The following is a 25673-nucleotide window of genomic DNA, read 5'->3' as shown; positions in this document are numbered from 1 at the left end:
GATTAAGCTCGTTGTTTTCCAAGAGTTCCTCAGAATATTGACTTTTTTAGAGACCTGCGTTCTGCGACGGCCGTGTACAACCCGACGCAATGACTTGCATTTACCCTTTTTAAATGTATTCCATCACTTTAACACTCAACTGCAGTATTTGTAACTGGGTTGAATGTTTGTTTATTTTTTTTTTAATTTTCTTATTTCAACATTACAAATTATTTTATTTGCATTTTCTGCGGCACTCGAATACGATTTTATGCGAACGCCATTTTGGCGACGGCAACGGCAACTTTAACGGTAACGGATTCGGCAGCGAAAACGACGACGGCAAATGCGAACCGAGTGCGGCAAAATGGCGACGGCATGGCTAACGGTGTTTGGCCAACGGTAAGGTAACGGTCTGGAAACGGTTACGGTAACGGTGTCGGTAACGGTACGGCGACAACCCTGGACACGGCAACACTGGCAGGCGGCTGGTATTGTTGCTGGTGGGAATCCCCTCTATTTGCCGCGCTGCATCTTTATTTATTTTCTTGGCCGTCCAAACTGTCGTCTCTCCTTTACTTTGCGCACTTTTTCACGCTTTTTCCGACTCTGCGAGCTTTTAACGTTGTTATTTTTTGTTTTTTGCTTTCCGTCTGCTGTTCGTTCGTGTGCCGTTTGCCTTTTGGCCGCCCACATGGGTGCGCTATGCGTATACGAATCCACATCTGTGGATGTGTGGGTGTGCGGGTGTGCGGGTGTGTGTTTACCAATTGATCCTAATGTGACACAAATGATATGGTAAAATGCATACAGCCAGCCCTGAATGGCAGGACAACAATGGCAACAAGGCGGCGAGGCGACAACGCCAACAGCGACGACATTTTTGTGCTTCTTTTTGGGGCCGTGCGCATGTGTGTCGCTCTCTTGCGATGCGATGCCCGTTTGCCCATTTGCCCATTTGGGCGAAAAGTTAAAATTCCAAGAGCATTACAATATTTGTAAAACGCAAAAACTTTAGCCCCGAAAAAGGGAAATATGGAAACTCTTTGTTTCCCCCTGCCTCAAGAAGCTCCAGCTGCAAAAGTGCAGGGGCACAAAAAGAAGTCAGCACAGTGGGTAGAACAAAAAGCCAACCAACGTCGAGCGACACCTTCGTTGGCCCCAAAACAACAGTAAACAGCACTTAAAAGTCAGCAGCGACGTCGACAGAGGCGAAACAAATATGAGAGACTTAACTCAAAGGTCCAAGTCAATACGCGGCGCGCGGTCACCAAATATGCGGGGTCTCCACTGGAAAACAGGCACCGCCCCTTTATATTGAAAATCGCTGGAAATCGGCTGGCGATAGAGCAACACCAAAAAGCAACAAGAACTTCCAGGCATGCGCAGGCAGTGGCCATTATCTTATCGCCCCAGCGTCGCCATTAAAATGGGGCTGGGGTGGCCATACGCTTCTATTCCTAGAGTTCGATGTCATTCCAGCGCCGGCGCACTGCAAAACCTGGCTGGGAGAAGGGGTCACTCCATACCCGAGTCACCCGTTGTCCGTGAGTTTGCTGTATCTGCATAGGGTTTTCTCACTGTCTGTGTAGTTTCGGAACCCCTATATCTATAGTGGGTACTTGCCGCCCATTCCGTGCCCATGCCCGTGCCCGTGCCCGTGCCTGTGCCCACCCGTCCCGAAAACCCCTTAAATGCGTTGCGTCTGCAAAAACGATTTTGTTTTCGCATTTATTTATGAGCCGCTTAGAGCGCGCCAAATACTTTGCCAAACACTTTGAACCCCAACGCCATGCTCGAGAACCCCAAAGCCCCCCTCTCCCAACGGATGACCTCCGCCCACCCACAGAAATGGACACAGGCAGGGAAGGTCGTTTATGGGTTGGGAAGCGCAAGGAACGTGAACAGCTGGAGTGCGTGGGTCGCTTGAAAAGTATGCAAGATCCTGGGAACTCTACACAAAATTCCAGCTACGGAATACCCACTTACAAGGACACATGGTTCATCTGACGCTATAAAGTGGTTTCCAAATTCTATAAGGTCTTTTATATTTTATATACTTGTATATATTAACTCTTTCATATTTGCATTGCCAGATGCATTGCCTACAACTGAAATTAAAGCTGGCAATTTTTATATTAGAAATTCGTATTCGTATAATGAACATCCAATATTTTCTTAGTTTACGTTATTGGGTTTGCATTCCGAATTCGGAACAGCATGAAAGCCCGGTATACCCTTGAACCCACGTGGTACCGGGTGTAAAAATATAGGGTAGTAGGTAAGTATGCATAAAAATGCAACGTGACCCTGAAAGTGATCGTGAATGGAAATGGCTGATGAAACCGATGCACTCAACGAAGACCGATCGCGTCCAATCCAATGCGATCCCAATCTATGGCATCCCAGGCGGTGCCTCACTTCCGCGGTTACCAAATCGACTTTGACTTTCAAATTTTCCAACGCTATTGTCGCTATATGGCCGTCTAATGGAGCCGTTAATGGTTAGACACATGAAGTATTTTGCCAAATGGGCTCGACTGGGGACAGTTAATTGCTGATGATGCGATGATATGGAACCGGATTGGCGGTGGGTAGAGGGACAACGGGGATTTAGTAAGCAGTGCTGGTGTTTGGATAACACATTTTAATAGACAATTAACAAGCAGTTTGTTCAAATTTTCTTCACCGACATTTTTCACTTTTGTGTGGCGATCTTGTTTTTTGATTGTCTTTTGGTAGTTACATAAACATAAATCTCGGCAATGGGCCAGTCAGAAAGACCAAAAACTTGCTGCCACTGCACATTTTTACACATAGCCGGATTTTTGTTGCTTTTGCTTCCCCCCGAACTTTTTATTGAACGGGCTCGAGATTCGGAGCTCATTGAGACTTGGTTAAAGCGCAGCCAGCTCATTTGTATATTCGAATGTCAGCGGCGCACAAGTGCGGAACCAACCGAGCGGCTAAGCACCAAAATTCCCCCTAAAGTCAATCGCGCCATTGTTTGGATTAACCAGGATCATGGACTTCGATGAGTTCCGTGAATTTGGCCATGCCTCCATCGAGTTTCTCATCAACTATCTGAGCGGCATACGTGAGAGGTGTGTGTGTGTGTCTGGAATAATCCTTGTCGTGGTGACCCTAATCTCTATGTCCCATCCAACAGGGATGTCCTGCCCAGCACGGCTCCCTATGCGGTGATCAATCAACTGCCCAAGGAGATCCCCGAGCAGCCCGATCATTGGCGGGAGGTCCTCAGGGACCTGGAGAACATCATCCTGCCGGGTCTGACCCACTGGCAGTCGCCCTACTTCAACGCCTTCTATCCATCGTCCTCGTCGGCGGGCTCCATCATCGGTGAACTGCTGATCGCGGGCATCGGAGTCCTTGGATTCAGTTGGGTAAGTTGTACATAGAGTGGAGACAGCAAACTATACTCCTCTTTACGAGCTGTGTTCAAATGAATTACGCGAGTGAAATAAAACAGGGTTAATTTGGAAAAACAATCATAAGAATGTATCTTCTGCAAAAATCATTAGAAATGATTTCATTACAATGAAATCAACTAAAAACCTGCATAGGCAGCCTAAAAATCCATTAATTAATAAACTAAAAAGTGTAGCTTTAACTTCTCGATTTTTATAATCATAGCATATACAAACATTCATTTCGGTTAATATTAATATACATTTAAATACATTTAGTGCGATAGAAAGAGTTAAAGATAGGGAGAGACCTGTAGGCAGACACGTGTAATTGTTCATTAGGGGCGGTCTTAACAACTAACAATAATCAATTAGTTTTAGAAACTGTAATTTCTTTCATCGATGGCTAAGAGAGTACGTTTAAGAGCGCCAAGCAACCAAAAAAGTGGGAACAGTTTGTCCGCAAAAGTGACTTCCCACCAGTGTGTTTGTTTGAGTTTCGTTGGTAACAAAATCTTTGGGCCAAATCAACGCAATACGTGAGAAATCCTTATCGATCGGCACCTATAACTCGGTTCACAGAACTATGCGATAAATATGCTCGGAAGATAGCCACTCAGCGATTAGGAAAATTGCCAAGTAATTGTTTTTCTATAAATATATGGCACGAAACATACGAAACATACGATCCCATAAAGCTATAATCCCGAGGAGCGACTCGTTCCCTAATCTTAGAGATTGGACACGCTTCACGAATCACTGTGCAGAGCAATCGGTTATAAGTATTTTAGAAATTAATAGCTGAATTAAAATGCAAGTATTTGGATGGCATGCTTCGGTAAAAGTATACTTTATACACCAGAACCCATTAATAAGTACATCTCAGCTTAGGTAGTACGTTGCACTCCCTCCTAAAACCTTTATTGGTATTTGAAAGTCGCCATAGTTTTTTATTTCTGTGTTGATTGTCCAAATGTAGTATAGTAATAGTAACAACTAATCCAAGCAAAGTTAGTTAAACTAAAAGAAGTAAGCCAGTCAGTTTCGCCGTTTGTTATAATTTCTATAAACAAGCCAAATCGGCTGAACCGACAGCTCTGGAGGCTGACCAGAGAAGTCGGAGTATAAAAGGCGGCCCTCGCCGGCGATCGGGTTCAGAGTGAACCTCAGGCAACTTGGAGTAGCATCAACGGATCGGGAATTGAAATCGAGCTGGGCAAACAAACCGAAAACGACGCAGAAATAAAAACCAAAAAAACCAAAACAAACAGAACGTGAAAAGTGCAAATAGAAAACGATTTCGACACATTGTCAGCGAAATGGATGCCAAGGAGTTTCGGGAATTCGGCAAGGCGGCAGTTGACTATATAGCCGACTATCTGGAGAATATCCGGGATGACGACGTGCTGCCCAATGTGGAGCCGGGCTATCTCCTGGACCTGCTGCCCACAGAGATGCCCGAAGAACCCGAAGCGTGGAAAGATGTCCTCGGCGACATTAACCGCGTTATCAAGCCGGGACTGACCCACTGGCAATCGCCCCATATGCACGCCTACTACCCCACCAGCACCTCGTATCCCTCCATTGTCGGTGAGATGCTGGCCAGTGGGTTCGGCATCGTCGGATTCAGCTGGGTAGGTTGGGATGGCTGGTGAAATCTGCTGCTGGCCCATTGTTTTGGCCGGCTGAATGGGCGCCCATTGTGTGCGGTGGGTGAAAGTGAATCCAAGAACCGGACAAACAGGTTGCTACTGCACCGGACCGAAGAGAGTTTTTCACACAAATCAATCGGCAATTGTCACCATTTAATGTTATTGTGCAGCAGACTCATCTTAAAGGCATACAAATAAATTTAAATTTATATAGAATTTATTAGCCAAACGCAAACTATCCGTTTCGCAAACAATAATTTGAATTTCGTAAAATAAGCCCCAATTTAATTCATAAGAAATTGGAAAAAGTGCTTAATACAGGCCTTTGATTTAGTACATCTGTATTTATATGTCTGTAATACAGATTTATAGACAGCTAGAAATGAGTACGAAGCTTATGAGGTGTTATAATTTATGCATGATTTATCACATTAAATGTTCCCACTAATATGTATAATCCCCCACAGATCTGCAGTCCCGCCTGCACAGAACTGGAAGTGGTGGTCATGGACTGGCTGGCCAAGTTCCTAAAGCTGCCCGCACACTTCCAGCACGCCACCGAGGGACCAGGAGGAGGAGTGATCCAGGGATCGGCCAGCGAGGCCGTTCTGGTGGCTGTCCTGGCTGCCAGGGAACAGGCGGTGGCCAGCTACAGGGAATCGCATCCGGAGCTGAGCGAAAGCGAGGTGCGTGGACGCTTGGTAGCCTACTCCTCGGATCAGAGCAACAGCTGCATCGAGAAGGCTGGAGTCCTGGCCGCCATGCCAATTCGACTGTTGCCGGCTGGAGAGGATTTCGTACTTAGAGGCGATACATTGAGGGAGGCGATAGGGGAGGACGTGACGGCGGGCAGAATTCCGGTGATCTGCGTCGCCACACTGGGCACCACGGGCACTTGTGCCTATGACGACATTGAGTCCCTGTCCGCCGTTTGCGAGGAGTTCAAGGTGTGGCTCCATGTTGATGCCGCCTATGCCGGAGGAGCCTTTGCTCTGGACGAGTGTTCGGATCTGCGAAAGGGATTGGATCGCGTGGACTCGCTGAACTTCAACCTACATAAGTTCATGCTGGTCAACTTTGATTGCTCGGCCATGTGGCTAAGGGATGCCAACAAGGTGGTCGATAGCTTCAATGTGGATCGCATTTATCTCAAGCACAAGCATGAGGGTCAGTCGCAAATTCCCGACTTCCGCCACTGGCAAATCCCCCTGGGTCGTCGGTTCCGAGCTTTGAAAGTCTGGATCACATTCCGCACTCTGGGAGCCGAGGGATTAAGGAACCATGTGAGGAAGCACATCGAGTTGGCCAAACAATTTGAGCAGCTTGTGCTGAAGGATTCCCGATTAGAGCTGGTGGCTCCTCGCGCACTTGGACTGGTTTGCTTCCGGCCCAAAGGTGACAATGAGATTACCACCCAGTTACTGCAGCGACTCATGGATCGAAAGAAGATCTACATGGTTAAGGCCGAGCACGCGGGTCGCCAGTTTCTGCGATTTGTCGTATGCGGAATGGACACCAAAGCCTCCGATATTGATTTCGCCTGGAAGGAGATCGAGTCACAACTGACGGACCTGCTTTCAGAACAATCCTTGGTGGCCCGCAAATCGGGAAACGTGGGCGATCTTGCGCAACACTTCCAGATCCACCTGAGCACCGAAAATGCAACGCACGAGAAATCTCAGTGAGAAAAACGGTTCAACTATTTAAGTTTAGGGACAACCTAGTTAGTTTGCAATGTAGTTTGTAGCTTCCCACATGTTAATGAATAAAGCGAATTTAAATGTACGAAAATTGTGCACATTTCCATTTAGATTAAAATTGTTTTTTTAGCCAGTCACAAATTATTATTGTTTTGTCTAATAAATACTTACTGGATATAGCGACTTCAACTTTTAAACTTTTCCTCAAGCCTTAATTTTTAAAGCATTACAAAATGTCACTAGTTATACCCGTTACTCGTAGAGTAAAAGGGTATACTAGATTCGTTGAAAAGTATGTAACAGGCAGAAGGAAGCGTTTCCGACCATATAAAGTATATATATTCTTGATCAGGATCAATAGCCGAGTCGATCTGGCCATGTCCGTCTGTCCGTCCGTCTGTCCGTCTGTCCGTCTGGCCGTCTGTCCGTATGAACGTCGAGATCTCAGAAACTACAAAAGGTAGAAAGTTCAGATTAAGCATACAGACTCCAGAGACATAGACGCAGCGCAAGTTTGTCGATTCATGTTGCCACGCCCACTCTAACGCCCACAAACCGCCCAAAACTGCCACGCCCACACTTTTAAAAAATGTTTTGATATTTTTTCATTTTTGTATTAGTCTTATAAATTTCTATCGATTTGCTAAAAAACTTTTTGCCACGCCCACTCTAACGCCCACAAACCGCCAAAAACTGGCAGTGCTGAAGACTCTCCTTCGCACTTCCACTAGCTGAGTAACGGGTATCAGATAGTCGGGGAACTCGACTATAGCGTTCTCTCTTGTTTTATATTAAATTTTAAATCAACATTTTGGCGGTTAAGTGTGGCTGCATTTGCTTAAAAATCGATTTGGTTTTTTATCGAATTTTGATAAGTTCGCCCAGGTCTATCGTCAGTGCCGCATCCGCAGTCAAACAGCTGTTTGGACCACCTGATATCGATTGGATAACAAAATATAAACACAACAAAAAATAATGCAATATTTTGATTACCTTTCAAGATCTTTAAGAGCTACTTTTCGTGTATTTAAAATCATCGCAACCTAGTCTTTACCTTGGTAAGACTTCTCCGTTTTCCGTAAAGTAAGAAGCGTATAATATACAAATACAGAAATTGTAATAAAATCCTTTTAGCAACAACGTCTGCTTACCAAGACTGGATTTAAACACACAAACTGCATTTGGATAACCGCCGACCTTCCTTTGTAGATACTATGATTCTGCTTTTTGAAAACAACTCGGACGCGTGGGATTTTAAAGGCCTGTCCGCCTCTGAGCCTGTCAACAAATATTAAAACTCCGACAAAATTTTAAAAAATTCTTGAATTAGTTTCGGAATTCCAGGAAACCAGTCCCGCTTGCCATGCAATGGTAAGTCTAACGGCTTCAGCGGATTTGGGTGTGGAGGGCGACGGCAAAACACAGCGCCAACTAAAAAATAAATGAAACTGAAACCCTCTCTTGTTGTCCGCAGTTTTAAACTGGCCAGCAGGCGCAGCTTATACAATGCACGGGTGCTACAGGCGGATAACATCGGCGACCTGCAACGCAGTCCGGATCTGGAGCCGGCACGCCAAAATGCACAGATAGTGGTCGTCGGTGCAGGACTCGCAGGTCTCTCGGCTGCCCAGCACCTCTTGTCGCACGGGTTCCGACGCACCGTGATCTTGGAGGCTACGGATCGTTATGGCGGCAGGATTAATACCCAGCGCTTTGGTGACACCTACTGTGAACTAGGCGCCAAGTGGGTAAAGATCGATGGATCGCAGGACTCGATGTACGAACTGCTTCGCAACACGGAGGGCTTGGGCAGGCAGATAAAGCAGCCGGATCGGGCCACCTATCTCCAGGATGGAAGTCACATCAATCCAGCCATGGTCGAGCTTATCGACACCCTATTCCGGCAGCTTTGCCGAGGCTTCAAGGTATCTGACCGAGTGAAAACGGGTGGTGACCTGCACTCGCTGGACAATGTAATGAACTACTTTAGAACAGAAAGCGATCGCATCATTGGCGCCTCCTTCCAGCAGCCAACGGATCAGCTGGCGGCCCGCGAGATCTTCCAATCGCTGTTCAAGGAGTTCGGCAGCATTCTGGGATGCTGCCTGGAGTACGTCAACATCGAGCACATAACCAAATGCCCAGTGCAGCAGGAACAGCGCCCGCTATATGTTCCCACTGGTCTAGATAATGTAGTGGATGATCTCATTCAGAAAATGGATAAAGCGCAGCTGCAGATCGGGAAGCCTGTGGGCCAGATTCAGTGGACACCAGCGTCGATGAAAAGTGTGGGTTGCCTGGATGGCAGCCTTTACAACGCAGATCATATAATATGCACCCTGCCGCTGGGTGTGCTCAAAAGCTTTGCTGGCGTTCTGTTTCGACCCTCGCTGCCGCTGGACAAGATGATGGCTATACGCAACCTCGGCTTTGGCAATCCCCTGAAGATATATCTCTCCTACAAGAAGCCCATTGGGCGCTGGCTAAAGGGAAGCCTGCGGCCACTGGGAACGCTCCTAAATCACTCAGTGGAGCAGCAAACCGATCGCAACTGGACGCAACAGGTCGTGCAGATCAGCCAGGTGCCCAGCAGTCAGCATGTGCTGGAGGTGCATGTGGGTGGCGGCTACTACGAGGAGATCGAGAAGCTGCCCGACGACGAGCTGTTGGAGCAGATTACCGGCCTGCTGAGGCGGTGCGTAAGCAATCACCTGGTGCCGTACCCAGAGGAACTACTGCGCTCCAACTGGAGCACCTCAGCGTGCTACCTTGGCGGACGTCCTTACTTCTCCACCAGCAGCAGTGCCCGTGATGTCCAGCGACTGGCCGCTCCGCTGGGCGAGAAGTCGCCGGGCCTTCTCTTTGCTGGGGATGCAACCTCGCTCAAAGGCTTTGGAACTATTGATGCCGCCAGGTCCAGTGGCATCCGAGAAGCCCAACGCATTATTGACTTCTATTATAAAAGCCTGCACAGCGGTTAACTGCAATAGGAATTCCGAACTGGCTACTAAATTGTACAGTATATCCCACGGAAGCTCACTAGTCAAAATTTATGGTTAAAATTTGTTTGTATTGTTATGCAGAATACATTTGTTTTAATTAGGCGTATAACATTAACAATAAACTCGATAACAACATCAATGGTACAATGATAGAATACTATAAATCTAATGTAGCGATGGAGGATCCATCTTTTGCTGCGATGTAAATTCCCTAAACATGTCGCAAGTGGAAATGTAGATGTGTTCCGGTTTTTAAGTCATAATGCACTATATAATAATTGGTCCATTTTGTGGTATATAAAATAAATTCAATATTGATTTATAAATTAATCACGGAACAGATCTGCACAACCAATTTACTGCTCCTGTTCCATCTCGTCGGCAGCGGCACTGACCTCCTTCCACGAGTACTCCATGTCCTCGGACTGGGTGAATCGCGAGCATATGGCCATGCGTAGGAAGTACACATCCTTGATTTTGGCAGGAACCAAGTGGATGTGGCCGCGTCCATTGATTCGCTTGAGGAGAGCTTCGTTCCGCTCGTTGCTGCCCTTCAGACGGAAACAGACCAATCCCATATTAATCTCAGCGGCCAGTTCGAATCTGGAATCCGCCAAGCAGAGATCCCCAAACTGCTTGGCAAAATTGCAATGTCTGCGGATGTGGGCTTGGAGATTCTCGACTCCGTACAGCCGGAGGACGAACCAGAGCTTCAAAGCCCGGAATCGCCGTCCAAGTGGGATTTGCCAGTGACGATAGTCCGGAGCGGATCCCTGCATATCGTGCTTCAGGTAAAGAGGGTCCACATTGAAGGCGTTGACCACCCAACTGGGATCCTTCAGCCACATGGCCGAGCAGTCGAAGTTCACCAGCATCCATTTGTGTGGGTTGAAATTAAAAGAGTCCGCTGACTCAATGCCCTTCATCAGGTGGCGGTACTCGGGGCAAATGAAAGCGGATCCGGCATAAGCAGCGTCCACATGGACCCACACATTGTGCTTGTTTCCCACGGGTCCACACTCATCCAAGTAATCGAAGGCGCAGGAGTTGGTGGTGCCCAGGGTGACCACGGCATAGAAGGGAATCAAACCCTCGGCCAAATCCTGTTCGATGGCCTTTTCCAGTGCAGCACCACGCATTCTGTGATTCTCGGACTGCACAGAACGGAGCTTCACTCCTCCCAAGAGACCAGCACGCTCCACGGAGGAATGAGCCTGGGCAGAAAAGTAGCCCACCAGCTTGCCCAGGATGGTGTGCTCATCCCACTCCGGATGCAGCTCCTTCACTTCTTTCACCTTCTTAGCCTTGGCTCCCAGCAGCGCCACCAGTGTGGACTCACTGGCCGTTCCCTGGATGACTCCGCCTCCCTTGCCGCCCGAACAGGCCAGGAATTCCGCCGGCAGCTCCAGCATCTTGCCCAGCCAATCCATCATGACCACCTCGAGTTCCGTGCACGCGGGACTGGCAATCCAGGTGAATCCGATGCAGGCAATCGCTCCACTCAGCATGTCCGCCACGATCGCTGGATAAGAGTTGGCCGTGGGGAAGTAGGCATGGAACTTGGGACTGTGCCAGTGGGTCACTCCCGGCATGATGACCCGCTCAATGTCCTGCATCACATCCTGCCACTTCTCCGGCTTTTCGGGCGCCGTATCCGGAATTAGCGGCTTCAGGTACCCGGGCTTCACTTCCGGCAGAACGCGCCTGTAATAGGGATAATTGCGTTAGCTTCTGATTGCATTTGGCCCCCATTCAGAAAGAGCTCCTTGCTAATTGGCTGCGAAACTCAGTTAGCCCACAAAGCCATCAGAAGTCGGGGTCGGAGGACACCCAACCACCCCCAACTTGTTGCCATTGGCACGAAAATCAATAGCAATATGTAGCAAAGTGCTTTGGGAAAAGGATAAAGGAGGCAGAGCTGATAATAATGACGGGATTTTCTGTCCTTTCAATTAAAAGGAAGAACTAAAAGGTAAGACGATAAGAAACGAGTATATATGCGTTTAAACGATATTCTATAATGCTCTAATAAGAAATGTAACAACTTTAAGATGGATTTGGTTTAAAAAGTTGTCCAACTAAGAACGCTCGATGCAAATAAATGGAAATAAATGGAAACAAGAGAGAACGCTATAGTCGAGTTCCCCGACTATCTGATACCCGTTACTCAGCTAGTGGAATAGCGAAGGAGAGTCTTCAGCACTGACAGTTTTTGGCGGTTTGTGGGCGTTAGAGTGGGCGTGGCAAAAGTTTTTTGGCACATCGATAGAAATTTACAAGACTAATACAAAAATGAAAAAATATCAAAACATTTTTTAAAAGTGTGGGCGTGGCAGTTTTGGGCGGTTTGTGGGCGTTAGAGTGGGCGTGGCAACATGAATCGACAAAACTTGCGCTGCGTCTATGTCTCTGGAGTCAGTATGCTTAGTCTCAACTTTCTACCTTTTGTAGTTCCTGAGATCTCGACGTTCATACGGACGGACAGACAGACGGACAGACAGACGGACAGACGGACAGACGGACGGACAGACGGACAGACGGACATGGCCAGATCGACTCGGCTATTGATCCTGATCAAGAATATATATACTTTATATGGTCGGAAACGCTTCCTTCTGCCTGTTACATACTTTTCAACGAATCTAGTATACCCTTTTACTCTACGAGTAACGGGTATAAATATATCTGTGTTATGTGAGGCTTTAAGAAGGGTATCAAAACTTAAATGTCGAAGGGAGTTTAATAAGCTAAAATAAATTGAGTAATTGAGTAGGACGCAATCTTGCTCACCTTTCGCGTATGTTCTCCAGATATTCGGCTATAAAGTCCACCATTGTTTTGGCAAAATCTTTGAACTCCGGCGCCTCCATGTCGATCTTAATGTGGGTTCAAAAATATTTTGTTATTATACTTGCATAATTGTTGGCTTTATATTCGACCCAATAGACATACCGAAACCTTGGGGTCCAGCTTATCTTCCAAAATGTTAGCAATTGTAGCTTTACCATTACCATCAGTTTGCTTTGGTGGATTAGAGTTACTAATGGGTATGTGGTTCATTTTCAGAGTGATTGACTTTTTACAATGATATGAACTCGAATGGTTAGAGCTAATGTGAAAGAACGTGCTATTATTGAGAGTGTTCACACTTAATGAGTGCAATTCGGGTGTTTGAATCTAACTGATTCGCTACTGCGAGGGCTTCGCTTTTATTCATTCTTACATAGGTTCTTATCATCTAATTATATAATGCAGCGCTTGTAAGACGCCGCAGTCTGCGTTTGTAAATGCTGCTGGGTTTTATCTTTAAATCTATGTTTGAGGCCTCCCGCGTGGTCATATCTCTTGACACTTCGGCAATAGGTCGCTGCAATGGTACTTATCTGTAGTTGCCATTTATGCTGTCCAGTGACGTGTTTATTGCAGCCCAAAATAGAACATATTTATAGTTTGCCAACTTATCATGTCTAAACACATATTTAGACATTCTCCGGGGGGAAAATGTACGGCCAGTAGTCGTCTGACATTTATGCGTTGGCTCCGGATATAAATGACCAATATAATTATGATAATCGTTGTCAACCCTCGAGCCGAGTGTCCGCTTGCCGTGTGGAAAATCAAGTCATCAATGTGCACCTTGTTATTTTTCAGCGTCTTGATGCGCATTTGAGGATTTTGCTGTTAATTAGTGTTGTTGACAATCAAGTGCTTCAGCGGGACCACGTTCCATGTCTCCTTGTCATCTATAATTCGTAAACTGGGGAAGATAGACATTTCAGACGCTGTCGAAATTACTTTTTGAGGAGTAATTATTGTAGTATCCCCTAATATTGCTGTGCATCCTTCAAGTAGTTGTATAATGCCTTGATTGGGCAGTCTTATAACTTGATGCTGTTCGTTGCATCTTATATTAGCTGTTGTATTCCGAAACAGTCTAAATAGCCAACGGTTGGATCCACATATCTCGTAGATGAACGAATTGCCTTGGAATTCCATCATTTCGCATGAGTGTGCCTTGCTTGTTTTCTATGGTGATATTTCGCAAGAGTGATCATCCGCGTTTTTCCACGCCCAATTACCTTCGCAAAGCCATGTTCTCGAATCCTCTTGTCTGCATTGGTTAATTTCCATTTCAGACATTAGGTGATATGCGTGTATGTCTGTATTGAACGCAAAAAATTTAGAATTCAATTTCGGAATAAGCTTTGTTCCGTTTGTCCACAGTGGTATTGGGATTACTTCAACGAGATCCGTTTCCTGATTGTTGTATATCGGCAATTTTGCTTCAATGAATGGGACATTATCCTTCAACATAGCTTGTGCCTTCATCAGTATATAGATCAGTGGTAATTGTATAACTGAATTTCCACCCGGTAGCATTTGATTTCGTCCTAATTTTTGCTTTACTTTTTCGAGCTCCTCCAGCATTTTGTTAGGCGCAATTAGTGTAGGATGAATATGTACCCACTAGTCTAGATAATGTAGTTGATGATCTCATTCAGAAAATGGATAAAGCTGCAGATCGGGAAGCCTGTGGGCCAGATTCAGTGGACACCAGCGCCGATGAAAAGTGTGGCTTGCCTGGATGGCAGCCTTTACAACGCAGATCATATAATATGCACCCTGCCGCTGGGTGTGCTCAAAAGCTTTGCTGGCGTTCTGTTTCGACCCTCGCTGCCGCTGGACAAGATGATGGCTATACGCAACCTCGGCTTTGGCAATCCCCTGAAGATATATCTCTCCTACAAGAAGCCCATTGGGCGCTGGCTAAAGGGAAGCCTGCGGCCACTGGGAACGCTCCTAAATCACTCAGTGGAGCAGCAAACCGATCGCAACTGGACGCAACAGGTCGTGCAGATCAGCCAGGTGCCCAGCAGTCAGCATGTGCTGGAGGTGCATGTGGGTGGCGGCTACTACGAGGAGATCGAGAAGCTGCCCGACGACGAGCTGTTGGAGCAGATTACCGGCCTGCTGAGGCGCTGCGTAAGCAATCACCTGGTGCCGTACCCAGAGGAACTACTGCGCTCCAACTGGAGCACCTCAGCGTGCTACCTTGGCGGACGTCCTTACTTCTCCACCAGCAGCAGTGCCCGTGATGTCCAGCGACTGGCCGCTCCGCTGGGCGAGAAGTCGCCGGGCCTTCTCTTTGCTGGGGATGCAACCTCGCTCAAAGGCTTTGGAACTATTGATGCCGCCAGGTCCAGTGGCATCCGAGAAGCCCAACGCATTATTGACTTCTATTATAAAAGCCTGCACAGCGGTTAACTGCAATAGGAATTCCGAACTGGCTACTAAATTGTACAGTATATCCCACGGAAGCTCACTAGTCAAAATTTATGGTTAAAATTTGTTTGTATTGTTATGCAGAATACATTTGTTTTAATTAGGCGTATAACATTAACAATAAACTCGATAACAACATCAATGGTAAAATGATAGAATACTATAAATCTAATGTAGCGATGGAGGATCCATCTTTTGCTGCGATGTAAATTCCCTAAACATGTCGCAAGTGGAAATGTAGATGTGTTCCGGTTTTTAAGTCATAATGCACTATATAATAATTGGTCCATTTTGTGGTATATAGAATCAATTCAATATTGATTTATAAATTAAACACGGAACAGATCTGCACAACCAATTTACTGCTCCTGTTCCATCTCGTCGGCAGCGGCACTGACCTCCTTCCACGAGTACTCCATGTCCTCGGACTGGGTGAATCGCGAGCATATGGCCATGCGTAGGAAGTACACATCCTTGATTTTGGCAGGAACCAAGTGGATGTGGCCGCGTCCATTGATTCGCTTGAGGAGAGCTTCGTTCCGCTCGTTGCTGCCCTTCAGACGGAAACAGACCAATCCCATATTAATCTCAGCGGCCAGTTCGAATCTGGAATCCGCCAAGCAGAGATCCCCAAACTGCTTGGCAAAATTGCAATGTCTGCGGATGTGGGCTTGGAGATTCTCGACTCCGTACAGCCGGAGGACGAACCAGAGCTTCAAAGCCCGGAATCGCCGTCCAAGTGGGATTTGCCAGTGACGATAGTCCGGAGCGGATCCCTGCATATCGTGCTTCAGGTAAAGAGGGTCCACATTGAAGGCGTTGACCACCCAACTGGGATCCTTCAGCCACATGGCCGAGCAGTCGAAGTTCACCAGCATCCATTTGTGTGGGTTGAAATTAAAAGAGTCCGCTGACTCAATGCCCTTCATCAGGTGGCGGTACTCGGGGCAAATGAAAGCGGATCCGGCATAAGCAGCGTCCACATGGACCCACACATTGTGCTTGTTTCCCACGGGTCCACACTCATCCAAGTAATCGAAGGCGCAGGAGTTGGTGGTGCCCAGGGTGACCACGGCATAGAAGGGAATCAAACCCTCGGCCAAATCCTGTTCGATGGCCTTTTCCAGTGCAGCACCACGCATTCTGTGATTCTCGGACTGCACAGAACGGAGCTTCACTCCTCCCAAGAGACCAGCACGCTCCACGGAGGAATGAGCCTGGGCAGAAAAGTAGCCCACCAGCTTGCCCAGGATGGTGTGCTCATCCCACTCCGGATGCAGCTCCTTCACTTCTTTCACCTTCTTAGCCTTGGCTCCCAGCAGCGCCACCAGTGTGGACTCACTGGCCGTTCCCTGGATGACTCCGCCTCCCTTGCCGCCCGAACAGGCCAGGAATTCCGCCGGCAGCTCCAGCATCTTGCCCAGCCAATCCATCATGACCACCTCGAGTTCCGTGCACGCGGGACTGGCAATCCAGGTGAATCCGATGCAGGCAATCGCTCCACTCAGCATGTCCGCCACGATCGCTGGATAAGAGTTGGCCGTGGGGAAGTAGGCATGGAACTTGGGACTGTGCCAGTGGGTCACTCCCGGCATGATGACCCGCTCAATGTCCTGCATCACATCCTGCCACTTCTCCGGCTTTTCGGGCGCCGTATCCGGAATTAGCGGCTTCAGGTACCCGGGCTTCACTTCCGGCAGAACGCGCCTGTAATAGGGATAATTGCGTTAGCTTCTGATTGCATTTGGCCCCCATTCAGAAAGAGCTCCTTGCTAATTGGCTGCGAAACTCAGTTAGCCCACAAAGCCATCAGAAGTCGGGGTCGGAGGCACCAAACCACCCCCAACTTGTTGCCATTGGCACGAAAATCAATAGCAATATGTAGCAAAGTGCTTTGGGAAAAGGATAAAAGAGGCAGAGCTGATAATGACGGGATTTTCTGTCCTTTCAATTAAAAGGAAGAACTAAAAGGTAAGACGATAAGAAACGAGTATATATGCGTTTAAACGAGTATATATGTAGCTCTAATAAGAAATGTAACAACTTTAAGATGGATTTGGTTTAAAAAGTTGTCCAACTAAGAACGCTCGATGCAAATAAATGGAAATAAATGGAAAATATATCTGTGTTATGTGAGGCTTTAAGAAGGGTATCAAAACTTAAATGTCGAAGGGAGTTTAATAAGCTAAAATAAATTACAATATTTCGCTCTAGTTAAGCTTTGTTTTCAATTAACCAGCGTACAAGTTGACAATTTCAGCGACTGTCAGTGAGCAAGCAATCTCAGCAGGTGTAGGAAAATTGTTTACTCCGCCGACTTTGATTTTCAAGGTAATGGAAACGAAACCGTTAGAATTGCCCAAGAATAGTGAAATACCTGAATTGCTTTTGGCCAAGGCGTTTGTGGTGCAATTATGTATGTGTATCTACGTGAAAACCGACCTTGACACGCCAACTTTACAAAGCCTTTTAATGGCGCAATAATTAATTAGTTTCAGGCCCAAGAGCAATGAAAGTACTTGGCCCTCGAGTTGATGGGAAGGTCGCCTTACGTCTCTAAATAAAAGTATATATAAGAATGGAAAGGTCCGATCGGCGCGACTTTGCCGTGACTAATGCTTAAACGTGTGCGAAATGTCATTCACTTGCGCGGAATCGAGCAGAACGAACTTTCAATTCGAACGCAAAATGCTGAGGTCAAGCGAGAGATTCTGATTCCATATAAATGAATTTTATACGTATCGAGGCGATAAATTAAGTTTAATTCAAGCTAATTGAGTAGGACGCAATCTTGCTCACCTTTCGCGTATGTTCTCCAGGTATTCGGCTATAAAGTCCACCATTGTTTTGGCAAAATCTTTGAACTCCGGCGCCTCCATGTCGATCTTAATGTGGGTTCAAAAATATTTTGTTATTATACTTGCATAATTGTTGGCTTTATATTCGACCCAATAGACATACCGAAACCTTGGGGTCCAGCTTATCTTCCAAAATGTTAGCAATGTTAGCTTTACCATTACCATCAGTTTGTTTTGGTGGATTAGAGTTACTAATGGGTATGTGGCTCATTTTCAGAGTGATTGACTTTTTGCAATGATATGAACTCGAATGGTTAGAGCTAATGTGAAAGAACGTGCGATTATTGAGAGTGTTATTAATAAAAGTGGGCATTTTATGATAGTGCTAATCAGAACAGTTTGCGCAGCTCAAACATAAATAGCTTTAGCTTTCACTGCAAACGCAAATGAGCGACATTGAATACAAATTACATGGTAGCAAAAATAATGATAATGAAAATAATGCTATTAATACTTTTAAGCGTTTTCCGTTTGAGTTCGTTGCTTAAGTATAGACTGTGAATTAGTATGGTAATTAGAATGTTTAATGCATTCTTGCATTAATTAAGACTACCTTATTTTTCTCAATTCAATTTTTAACAACGTAAACAAGTTGGCATTGAGACGGCGACTTGTTGCCAGCAAAAAACACTTAAAACCTTATTTTAATAGATACACAAAAGCATGCAGATACCAAAAGCCAAAAAAGCTTAAGCACTAAAGAATTCGGGGCCCGAACTATGAAATTAAGCCGAAGCAAGGCTAGAGGCCCAGTTTTGGATACACATTACGTATACGCATCGTTAGTCCGAAATGAATCTTTTGCATGCACATGCACTCATTATGTTGGCCGAGCACTTTAGGCATTTGAGAAGCCACACTTTCGTCACTCACCGTGCACTTTAGTTAACTGCTTTTAATTATTTGCACTTGTCGTCGAGCCTTACTTCCGTTCCTTACTAAATCTTTGCTCCAAGTTCAGTGTGCCCCCTTGTTCGTTGCAGCTAATATTTATTTGCTATTCTGCTATTTGATTTCTGTGCTGAATTGCTGTGCGCTCGGCGTTCTCCTCTTGACTGAGCGCTGCTCGCTCTTGGCCATGGCATTTAAAGCCCGCCCAGCAGCGCTGCCAATTCCGCAGGACCGGTTCAATCTCAATTTCAATCTCAATCGGCGGATTGAGAATGTATTTTTAATACATTCCGCACCCGGTTGATTTGTGCACGTTCTGCACGAAGAGTTTATTTTTTTACTTTTTCGGAACATGCATTAATTGGGGTCTGAATCAGTAACTGGATATCGGAGATTTACACAAAATTATAAAAATATATTTTTATATTTTATTTGCCAGCAAAATTGATTTGTAAGCTACATTGTATAAAAATATTATAAAATATTGATATCTCTGATTGACTAAAAGCACAAAGCGAAATGGTTTGAATTCTGCTCACGTGCTTCCCAACTCGAATTTAAGAAAAGAGAGCGATCTCATCAGGAATCCCCCATCATGAGTCACTCGAAACAGGGTTTTTTTGGACTCCCCGAAGAAAAAATCACGCAGAAAAGGTAAATAGAGTAAAATTCACAGAAAACACAAGAAATTGATTGAGCTGCTAATGGCACGCTTTACGGGCATCTTAGAAACCGGTTATTAGAGCACCACATATGACGTGCTTTCTGAACCGCTCATGGGTTTGTGACGTCAAATAATCCAATGCTCTCACTCACTTTCGCATTGTGCTAGGGGAGTGGGCTAGGTTGAGCCTTTTGAGCGGCCCTTCCTTATACACTGAGACATTAGACACGATAGAAAGCCATCGACTATCCGATACCCATACAGGTAGAAATTTCCAAATTTATTTTGAATATGGATAGAAATTGGCATTTAAAAATATGAAATCAATTTGTGCGTATTGATAGAAATTAGAAAAATAAGTAAAAAACGTAAGTTTTGTGAGCGTTGTGAACTCTCTGTACGCTTTAGTATTTTTTTTAATATGTTATGTTTAACAATATTAGCAAAACGATGAAACAAAATACATAAATAAACAAATTGTATTTATGCAAATTGTAAATTTAATCAACAAGACATTTATTCCAGTGTAGGCTGTAGAATGAGTATCCTGCGGGTGGGCCAACTGTTGCTGAGTGCGAGCAGAGTGTGTGTGCCTGACATTTCAACGAAGCCACTTTGGCAAATCACTTGGCTGAATCAACAGATTTATACGCCATTCCAAAGGCTCTGCCTTCCATTTAATGCGGTGGGTGCACCCAGCCAACGAGCCACCCAACCACCCAGATTATGCTGCTTTACGGGTGGCTGGAGCTCGGGACGATTGGGGCGAAGAATAGAAGAATACTACAAATTGATTTATGACCGACTTGAGTTGCGAGTGAATAGGAAAGTCTTTGCCTTTAATGGGGGTCGAATGGCGCCATTGAGAGGGGATTGCATAAACAGGCATAAGAGGTGAACAAGGGCCGAGAAAAGCGAGCGGGTACTTCGGGTACACCAAATAGGGTACATCAAAATATATATTCGTATTTAGTATATATACAGTTATTTGAGCAATTCATAAGATTCGTCTTAAGATTGATCTGTAACTGGTTGAGAGAAAGTATTCATATTTCAAAAACATGCAAATAACAAATAAATAATTTATTACCATCCCTGGCATAACCATTCAAAAGCCCACTCAAGTAAGGATTATCATTTATTGTTTGTTCACATAATGATTCTTATGGTCTGTGTTTCTTTGAATTACTGGAGTTGTTCTAGCCAGGTGCCGATCTTAAGCACCAATTCAGCAGGAGGCGCACACGAAGGACTCAAACGGAAACAACAAAAGTTGAGCCGCATTCGGAGCGCACACTGCGACCGGATTTCGATTCCGATCGTGAAGATAATGGAAAAACCGATTACATGAGACAAATTTTGGTTGTTTCGCTAAGTATTCTCCAGTCAGTCGGGCGAACGCTTTAGAGTAGTGCATATTTCAGCAGAAACAAAATCGAAAAGTACTTAGTAAATGCTATATGTAGTTACAACTTAACGGTACTAGATGGACCCAGCTACTGCGCGATAGTGGATGGCAGATTGAGCAGCGTGCTCTGTCCGCTGGGCAAGTAGGCGACTCCACGGGAACGGGATAGCTGGTAGGCGATATCCTCCGCGGCCTCAATACGTCGCAGCTCCACCAGACCGTCTCCGGCCTCGCCGAAAGACTTGGCCAACAGGCCGGCGGCTTCGGCATCACCCTCCGCCGAAATGATGGAGGCCAGCTTCTGCTGCTCGGCCTTCTCCACCACGAAACGCGCCTTCTCGGCCTCCTGCTGGGCCACCTGCTTCATCTCGACGGCCAGCGTGAACTCCCGACCAAAGGTCAAATGCGTGAGTGAGATGTCGTCCAGGATGAAGCCGAACTGCTTGGCACGGATAGTCAGTTCCTGGGAAACGCGTTGCGACACCATCTGCAAGGAGGTAATCACAGTAAGTACTTTGAGCTTAACAAGCTGGTAATTATGCATTTCTTAAGCTTCAATTTTCCACAGAGCACAGGTTTAGTACTTGCGTAGACAACAATAATCAAATAGAAATCGGAAATAAAAATCACGAAATACGAGGCGGATAAGATCTGATGAGCTGGTACCAAGTACTCATAATTGCGCATGGTGAAACACAAGGTGCTTCATATAAATTTCATCGTAAAGAACTAAGGCGTCTCCTGAGTTTAACTCACCTCACGCTGGGTGATCAGCTCGCCGGCGTCGAACTGGGCGACCACAGCCTTCAGCACCTCAGGCGCGATGGAGGGCAGGACACGCTCGTCGTAGTCCTGGCCCAGAATGGTGTAGATCTTGGGCAGCTGGTCGGGAATGGGGCGGTACAGGATGCGGAGCGTGATGTTGACATTCTGCAAATCCTTGCTGCCCGTTATCACAGGAACGTTGCGGGGCTGGGACCGGATGTCGAAAATGATGGGCCGTTGCACCCATGGGATGAAGAAGTGGGTGCCCTCGCCGACCACGTTCTCCTTGATGCCGGTGAAGCGATCGAAGATGACCGCCCGATGGCCTCCCTCCACATTATATAATGCCGAATTGACAACGCCACCCAATACGGCCACTCCAAGGCCCATTTGGCCAATGCGATTAAAGAACTGAGCAGCCATTATCCTTGGAATAAAAAAACGAAATGTATTTAGTTACTGTTCTACAAACTATATATGTAAATAGAAAGCCGACTGGACTTGGAAATTTCATCAGTTTTTAGGTTAGAACGTCATGGTTAGATGACAATGTGCTGTTTCAGTGTTTTAGCACGCAATTCTGTGAGTCCTGCAACGCAGTTAGCTCGGCCCGATCAGAGACTTACTTATTAAAGCTTTTTGGTTGCAATTAAATCAAATTATTGTGCAAGTTTGCCCTTTGAAATGCAAAACACGAAATCCAACCGCACGGCCGTAATCGATAATACAGTTGTCGGTGGACCGGCACATATCGATACTTTTACTTGCTAATAAGAATCGTATTCGATTGATACGTTTTAGATGTGAAAAGAACATGTCTCCACCACTGTTTCTGACAATTAACGATAAATTGATTATGTTGGGGCCAAATTTAAAAAATGAATAATGATCAACAAACCCAGTTTAAAACAAGAAACTAAAAACAATTTACAATAAAAGATTATTTTTAATTGGAAACTAAAACCCCCTAATATTATTGCGCCAATTCGGCGCGCCCGGCGACCTTTGGCATCTTCTTGTTCGTTGAATCCTCCAGCTCCTTGGCCTTGTAGTAGTGCGGGGCAACCTCCAGCAACCACTTGCTCTCGATCTCTATAACCTGACGCATGTACTCCTTGGAGGTGAACACCAGCTCGTGATAGAGCACCCACCGCGGCAGCTCCTCAAAGAGCGAGGAGTTCGGGTGTATCATTACTGTCTGATTGTGCTTGATGGTCTTGTAGTGACCTCCCTTTGAGAGTCGCGCCACATGGTAGAAGTATCCAGCAGTGGCTGCCTTTCGCACATTTACAGTCTCCGGCAAGCAGCTGACCATGTCAATTTCCACACGCTGCATCAGTCCCACCAACTGCTCTCGCACGTCTCGAGCGCGCTTCATCGATCTATATTGGATGAAGTTCTCGTAGCACCACTGTGTGCTGTAGTCGGTCTCCGCCCACTGATTGTAAACCTGTAGGAGGCTTAGGTGGTCGCCGTGCATGTGATTGAAGTTTTTTCGGGCAGTGTCCGCGTGAATGATTTTGTCCTTGGGCCTGTAGAAAATGGCGCTGTTCACGGACAGCATGGCTGCAATGGTCACCATCTCCTCGGAGCATTTGTATCTAAAACAATGTAAGGATATGCAAATTGATTCACTTCTTTGTTAGATTTGTTAGATCCACTACATACTTTTCGCTTGCCAGCAGCATCTTGCCCATCATGGGATCCACTGGAAACTCGGCCATACGGCGACCCAGCTTGGTTAACTCCCCATGGTGGTTTAGTGCACCCAGGGCATACAGCTGCTCCAAAGCCAATACCAGTGTCTCGTGCGGCGGAGGGTCCAGGAAGTCGAAGTGTATCAGATCATTAATGCCCAGAGCCTTGAGCATGAGCACTGCATTTCCCAGATTAATACGCTGTATCTCCGGAACGGTATTGTCCTCCAGTTCGTGCTTGTATGCCCACGCCGTATACAGACGAAAGCACTTTCCTGGAGCGGTTCGTCCTGCTCTGCCCGCTCGCTGATTTGCGGAAGCCTTGGAAATGGGCACCACCATAAGAGACTCCATGCCAGTGCGGGAATTGAAATTGTTCTGCTTGGCAAACCCAGGATCAATTACATATATAATGTTGTCGATGGTCAGCGAGGTCTCTGCTATATTGGTGGCCAGGATAACTTTTCGGGCATTCGGAGGCGTGGGCTCGAAGATTTTGGCCTGCATATCACTCGGTAGATTCGCATAGACGGGTATAACAATCAGCTCACGAATTTTAGAGCCCAGCCGCTTTACGCGATCCTGCAGAACTTCCTGGCAAGTCTCGATCTCATCCTGACCCGTGAGGAAGACTAGAATATCGCCCAAGGGTTGAGTGGCATGAATCTGCAAAACTGAAACGCAACACGCATCGATGTAGTCTGCTTCCGGAGCCTTCGTGTAAAAGATATCCACTGGATAGCGGCGACCAGGTATTCTAAAGATGGGTGCATCATCGAAGAAAGCGGAGAACTTCTCCGCATCCAGAGTGGCACTGGATATGAGGAGCTTCAACTCTGGTCTGAAACGAGCAATATCCTTGACCAGACCAAACAAAATGTCCGTGTGCAGTGTCCGCTCGTGAGCCTCATCGATAATCATTACACTGTAGGAGGCCAAGTCAGGTTCCGACAGAAACTCTCGATGCAGGGTGCCATCAGTCATGTACTTCAGAATGGTGCGATCCGAGGTGCAGTCCTCGAAACGGATGCTGTAGCCCACTTCATTGCCCAGCTTCACGCCCATTTCCTCCGCCACACGTGCAGCCACCGACATGGCGGCCACACGACGTGGTTGCGTGCATCCGATCATCTTCTTATCCTTGGTGAAACCAGCTTCCACAAGGTACTGCGGCACCTGTGTAGTTTTGCCCGAACCCGTTTCACCTTCGATAATGAGCACCTGATGTTCCTTTACTGCAGCAATCAGATCCTCCTTGAACGGATAAACAGGCAGGGATCTTCTGGTCTCGTCCAACGTCAAGCGTTTGCGCTCCTTCTCCGTGAGTTCAGGCTGTCGGCTAGATGACTTCTCTCGACTTCCGTCCAGGGTTAGGGCTTGGATGAAATCGATCTGATCGTCAAGGAGCAGTTCATACTCTTCCTCCGCCTTGGCATCTTTGGCACCGAAATGGAATCGCGCCGAGGCCAATTGTTCAGCCTCCCATTTCTTCTGCTCTGAGTTAGGTTGCTTCTCAAAGTCATCCACCTCAACGTACTCAGCTTAAGTAGGAAATCAACATTTGTGTATTTATCCAGGACCAACAAACATAGTCTACATACATCGCTCTCCCTTTTTCAGGTCCTGTGGCATGTTATAGCGTTGGATGCGCTCTAGTTCCCGCGCCTTCTCGTGCTCCTTGGCGATGTTCAGCAGTTGCTTCTTGTATTGGCGCTCCTCCTTCTCCCGTTTGGTCAGGCTGAAAGCATACCAGGATTATTTTGATGCATACGTAGGTAAGGATTAAGCTATGATCGTACACGCTCTCATCAAAGAGATATTCATCGTCCAGGATGTCCGCCTCCAGCTCAGCAACCTTGTCATCCTTGCGTTTCTCCAGGTACTGGCGACGCGACTGGAGACGCAGGTGAGGCACTATCTTGTCCCGGTCCTCGTGCTCCAGCTTCAGCCGCTTGGTGGCCTCTTCGATGGCCCTGCGTCCGCCGGTGGAATCAACCACATTGCGCGTCCGATCGTCATCCCGCTTCTTCAGCCGGCTGGCGAACTCGTCGCGCTCCTGCAGGTCCTTTAGGCGAGATTCTTCCTCACTGTCCGGCTCCTCGGCGCTGCTGCTGCTGCTGGCCGTGCGTTTTCTGTTTTTACCCGACATTTTACAAGACTTCGCCCATAAACAAACCGGCTGGCGATAGTTAATTCGATAACTTGCAGTGCTGCCAAGCTAGCTGGGAATCTAACTTTTTTTAGAAAGGGGTGAAACACTACAAAACAGTTCTGCATTTACAATCTACAATCTATTTATTTTAATTAATGTTATTATTTTTGTCCACTGTTTATAAAATAGGATAA

General features: G+C 46.4%; 6 protein-coding genes and 1 pseudogene across 11 annotated transcripts; 3 read left to right on the top strand and 4 right to left on the bottom strand.

Moving 5' to 3' along the window:
* The first annotated feature begins 2921 nt into the window (after positions 1–2921).
* On the top strand, positions 2922–6863 carry LOC122613465 (3,4-dihydroxyphenylacetaldehyde synthase). 3 transcript variants are annotated; one of them, XM_043787659.1, is made up of 3 exons: positions 2922–3083; positions 3149–3383; positions 5527–6858. In XM_043787659.1, exons 1-3 carry the CDS (start codon positions 3004–3006, stop codon positions 6742–6744), a joined length of 1533 nt encoding a protein of 510 aa, XP_043643594.1. In that variant the 5' UTR covers positions 2922–3003; the 3' UTR covers positions 6745–6858. The 3 variants fall into 3 exon arrangements, with proteins under 3 accessions (XP_043643594.1, XP_043643595.1, XP_043643596.1); XM_043787660.1 differs by lacking the exons at positions 2922–3083; positions 3149–3383 and adding an exon at positions 4727–5041 and having other exon boundaries at positions 5527–6863; XM_043787661.1 differs by lacking the exons at positions 2922–3083; positions 3149–3383 and adding an exon at positions 5439–5461 and having other exon boundaries at positions 5527–6857.
* Positions 6864–7681: 818 nt separating this feature from the next.
* Positions 7682–9900, top strand: LOC122613098 (protein anon-37Cs). Of its 3 annotated transcripts, none has more exons than XM_043787104.1 (3): positions 7682–7817; positions 7894–8130; positions 8234–9900. In XM_043787104.1, the coding sequence occupies exons 2-3, from the start codon at positions 8123–8125 to the stop codon at positions 9738–9740; spliced, it is 1515 nt and encodes a 504-aa protein (XP_043643039.1). In that variant the 5' UTR covers positions 7682–7817; positions 7894–8122; the 3' UTR covers positions 9741–9900. The 3 variants fall into 3 exon arrangements, with proteins under 3 accessions (XP_043643039.1, XP_043643038.1, XP_043643040.1); XM_043787103.1 differs by having other exon boundaries at positions 7700–7842; XM_043787105.1 differs by having other exon boundaries at positions 7715–7817; positions 7969–8130.
* A 198-nt stretch (positions 9901–10098) lies between these two features.
* LOC122613099 (aromatic-L-amino-acid decarboxylase) lies at positions 10099–12646 on the bottom strand. Its single transcript, XM_043787106.1, has 2 exons — positions 12552–12646; positions 10099–11465 (listed from the first exon to the last, which is right to left on the bottom strand). The coding sequence occupies exons 1-2, from the start codon at positions 12629–12631 to the stop codon at positions 10118–10120; spliced, it is 1428 nt and encodes a 475-aa protein (XP_043643041.1). The 5' UTR covers positions 12632–12646; the 3' UTR covers positions 10099–10117.
* Positions 12647–14221: 1575 nt separating this feature from the next.
* LOC122614406 lies at positions 14222–15186 on the top strand (annotated as a pseudogene).
* A 147-nt stretch (positions 15187–15333) lies between these two features.
* Positions 15334–18969, bottom strand: LOC122613231 (aromatic-L-amino-acid decarboxylase). 2 transcript variants are annotated; one of them, XM_043787314.1, is made up of 3 exons: positions 18776–18969; positions 17844–17929; positions 15334–16751 (listed from the first exon to the last, which is right to left on the bottom strand). In XM_043787314.1, the coding sequence occupies exons 2-3, from the start codon at positions 17921–17923 to the stop codon at positions 15404–15406; spliced, it is 1428 nt and encodes a 475-aa protein (XP_043643249.1). In that variant the 5' UTR covers positions 17924–17929; positions 18776–18969; the 3' UTR covers positions 15334–15403. The 2 variants fall into 2 exon arrangements, with proteins under 2 accessions (XP_043643249.1, XP_043643248.1); XM_043787313.1 differs by lacking the exon at positions 18776–18969 and adding an exon at positions 18006–18381.
* A 1613-nt stretch (positions 18970–20582) lies between these two features.
* On the bottom strand, positions 20583–22404 carry LOC122612293 (protein l(2)37Cc). The gene is made up of 3 exons (XM_043785793.1): positions 22257–22404; positions 21622–22057; positions 20583–21352 (listed from the first exon to the last, which is right to left on the bottom strand). Exons 2-3 carry the CDS (start codon positions 22051–22053, stop codon positions 20954–20956), a joined length of 831 nt encoding a protein of 276 aa, XP_043641728.1. The 5' UTR covers positions 22054–22057; positions 22257–22404; the 3' UTR covers positions 20583–20953.
* Positions 22405–22556: 152 nt separating this feature from the next.
* LOC122612290 (pre-mRNA-splicing factor ATP-dependent RNA helicase DHX16) lies at positions 22557–25513 on the bottom strand. The gene is made up of 4 exons (XM_043785789.1): positions 25127–25513; positions 24929–25065; positions 23299–24868; positions 22557–23231 (listed from the first exon to the last, which is right to left on the bottom strand). Exons 1-4 carry the CDS (start codon positions 25474–25476, stop codon positions 22604–22606), a joined length of 2685 nt encoding a protein of 894 aa, XP_043641724.1. The 5' UTR covers positions 25477–25513; the 3' UTR covers positions 22557–22603.
* Positions 25514–25673: the final 160 nt, after the last annotated feature.

The sequence above is a fragment of the Drosophila teissieri genome, chromosome 2R, assembly GCF_016746235.2.
Source record: "Drosophila teissieri strain GT53w chromosome 2R, Prin_Dtei_1.1, whole genome shotgun sequence".
NCBI lineage: Eukaryota > Metazoa > Arthropoda > Insecta > Diptera > Drosophilidae > Drosophila > Drosophila teissieri.
This window is presented reverse-complemented; position numbering and strand designations above follow the sequence as displayed.

Excerpts from the sequence above, each read along its gene's own strand:
- LOC122612293 (XM_043785793.1), bottom strand. The coding sequence starts at position 22,053 with ATGGCTGCTCAGTTCTTTAATCGCATTGGCCAAATGGGCCTTGGAGTG. Across the intron at positions 21,353-21,621 it reads AGCTGATCACCCAGCGTGAG|ATGGTGTCGCAACGCGTTTC; the intron begins GTGAGTTAAACT and ends ACCTCCTTGCAG.
- LOC122613231 (XM_043787313.1), bottom strand. The coding sequence starts at position 18,215 with ATGCCCACTTTTATTAATAACACTCTCAATAATCGCACGTTCTTTCAC. Across the intron at positions 17,930-18,005 it reads AGCTGGACCCCAAGGTTTCG|ATCGACATGGAGGCGCCGGA; the intron begins GTATGTCTATTG and ends ACCCACATTAAG. Across the intron at positions 16,752-17,843 it reads CTGGAGAACATACGCGAAAG|GCGCGTTCTGCCGGAAGTGA; the intron begins GTGAGCAAGATT and ends TCCCTATTACAG.
- LOC122612290 (XM_043785789.1), bottom strand. The coding sequence starts at position 25,476 with ATGTCGGGTAAAAACAGAAAACGCACGGCCAGCAGCAGCAGCAGCGCC. Across the intron at positions 25,066-25,126 it reads TATCTCTTTGATGAGAGCGT|CCTGACCAAACGGGAGAAGG; the intron begins GTACGATCATAG and ends GTATGCTTTCAG. Across the intron at positions 24,869-24,928 it reads CCTGAAAAAGGGAGAGCGAT|CTGAGTACGTTGAGGTGGAT; the intron begins GTATGTAGACTA and ends TTCCTACTTAAG.
- LOC122613099 (XM_043787106.1), bottom strand. The coding sequence starts at position 12,631 with ATGGAGGCGCCGGAGTTCAAAGATTTTGCCAAAACAATGGTGGACTTT. Across the intron at positions 11,466-12,551 it reads CTGGAGAACATACGCGAAAG|GCGCGTTCTGCCGGAAGTGA; the intron begins GTGAGCAAGATT and ends TCCCTATTACAG.
- LOC122613465 (XM_043787660.1), top strand. The coding sequence starts at position 4,727 with ATGGATGCCAAGGAGTTTCGGGAATTCGGCAAGGCGGCAGTTGACTAT. Across the intron at positions 5,042-5,526 it reads GCATCGTCGGATTCAGCTGG|ATCTGCAGTCCCGCCTGCAC; the intron begins GTAGGTTGGGAT and ends AATCCCCCACAG.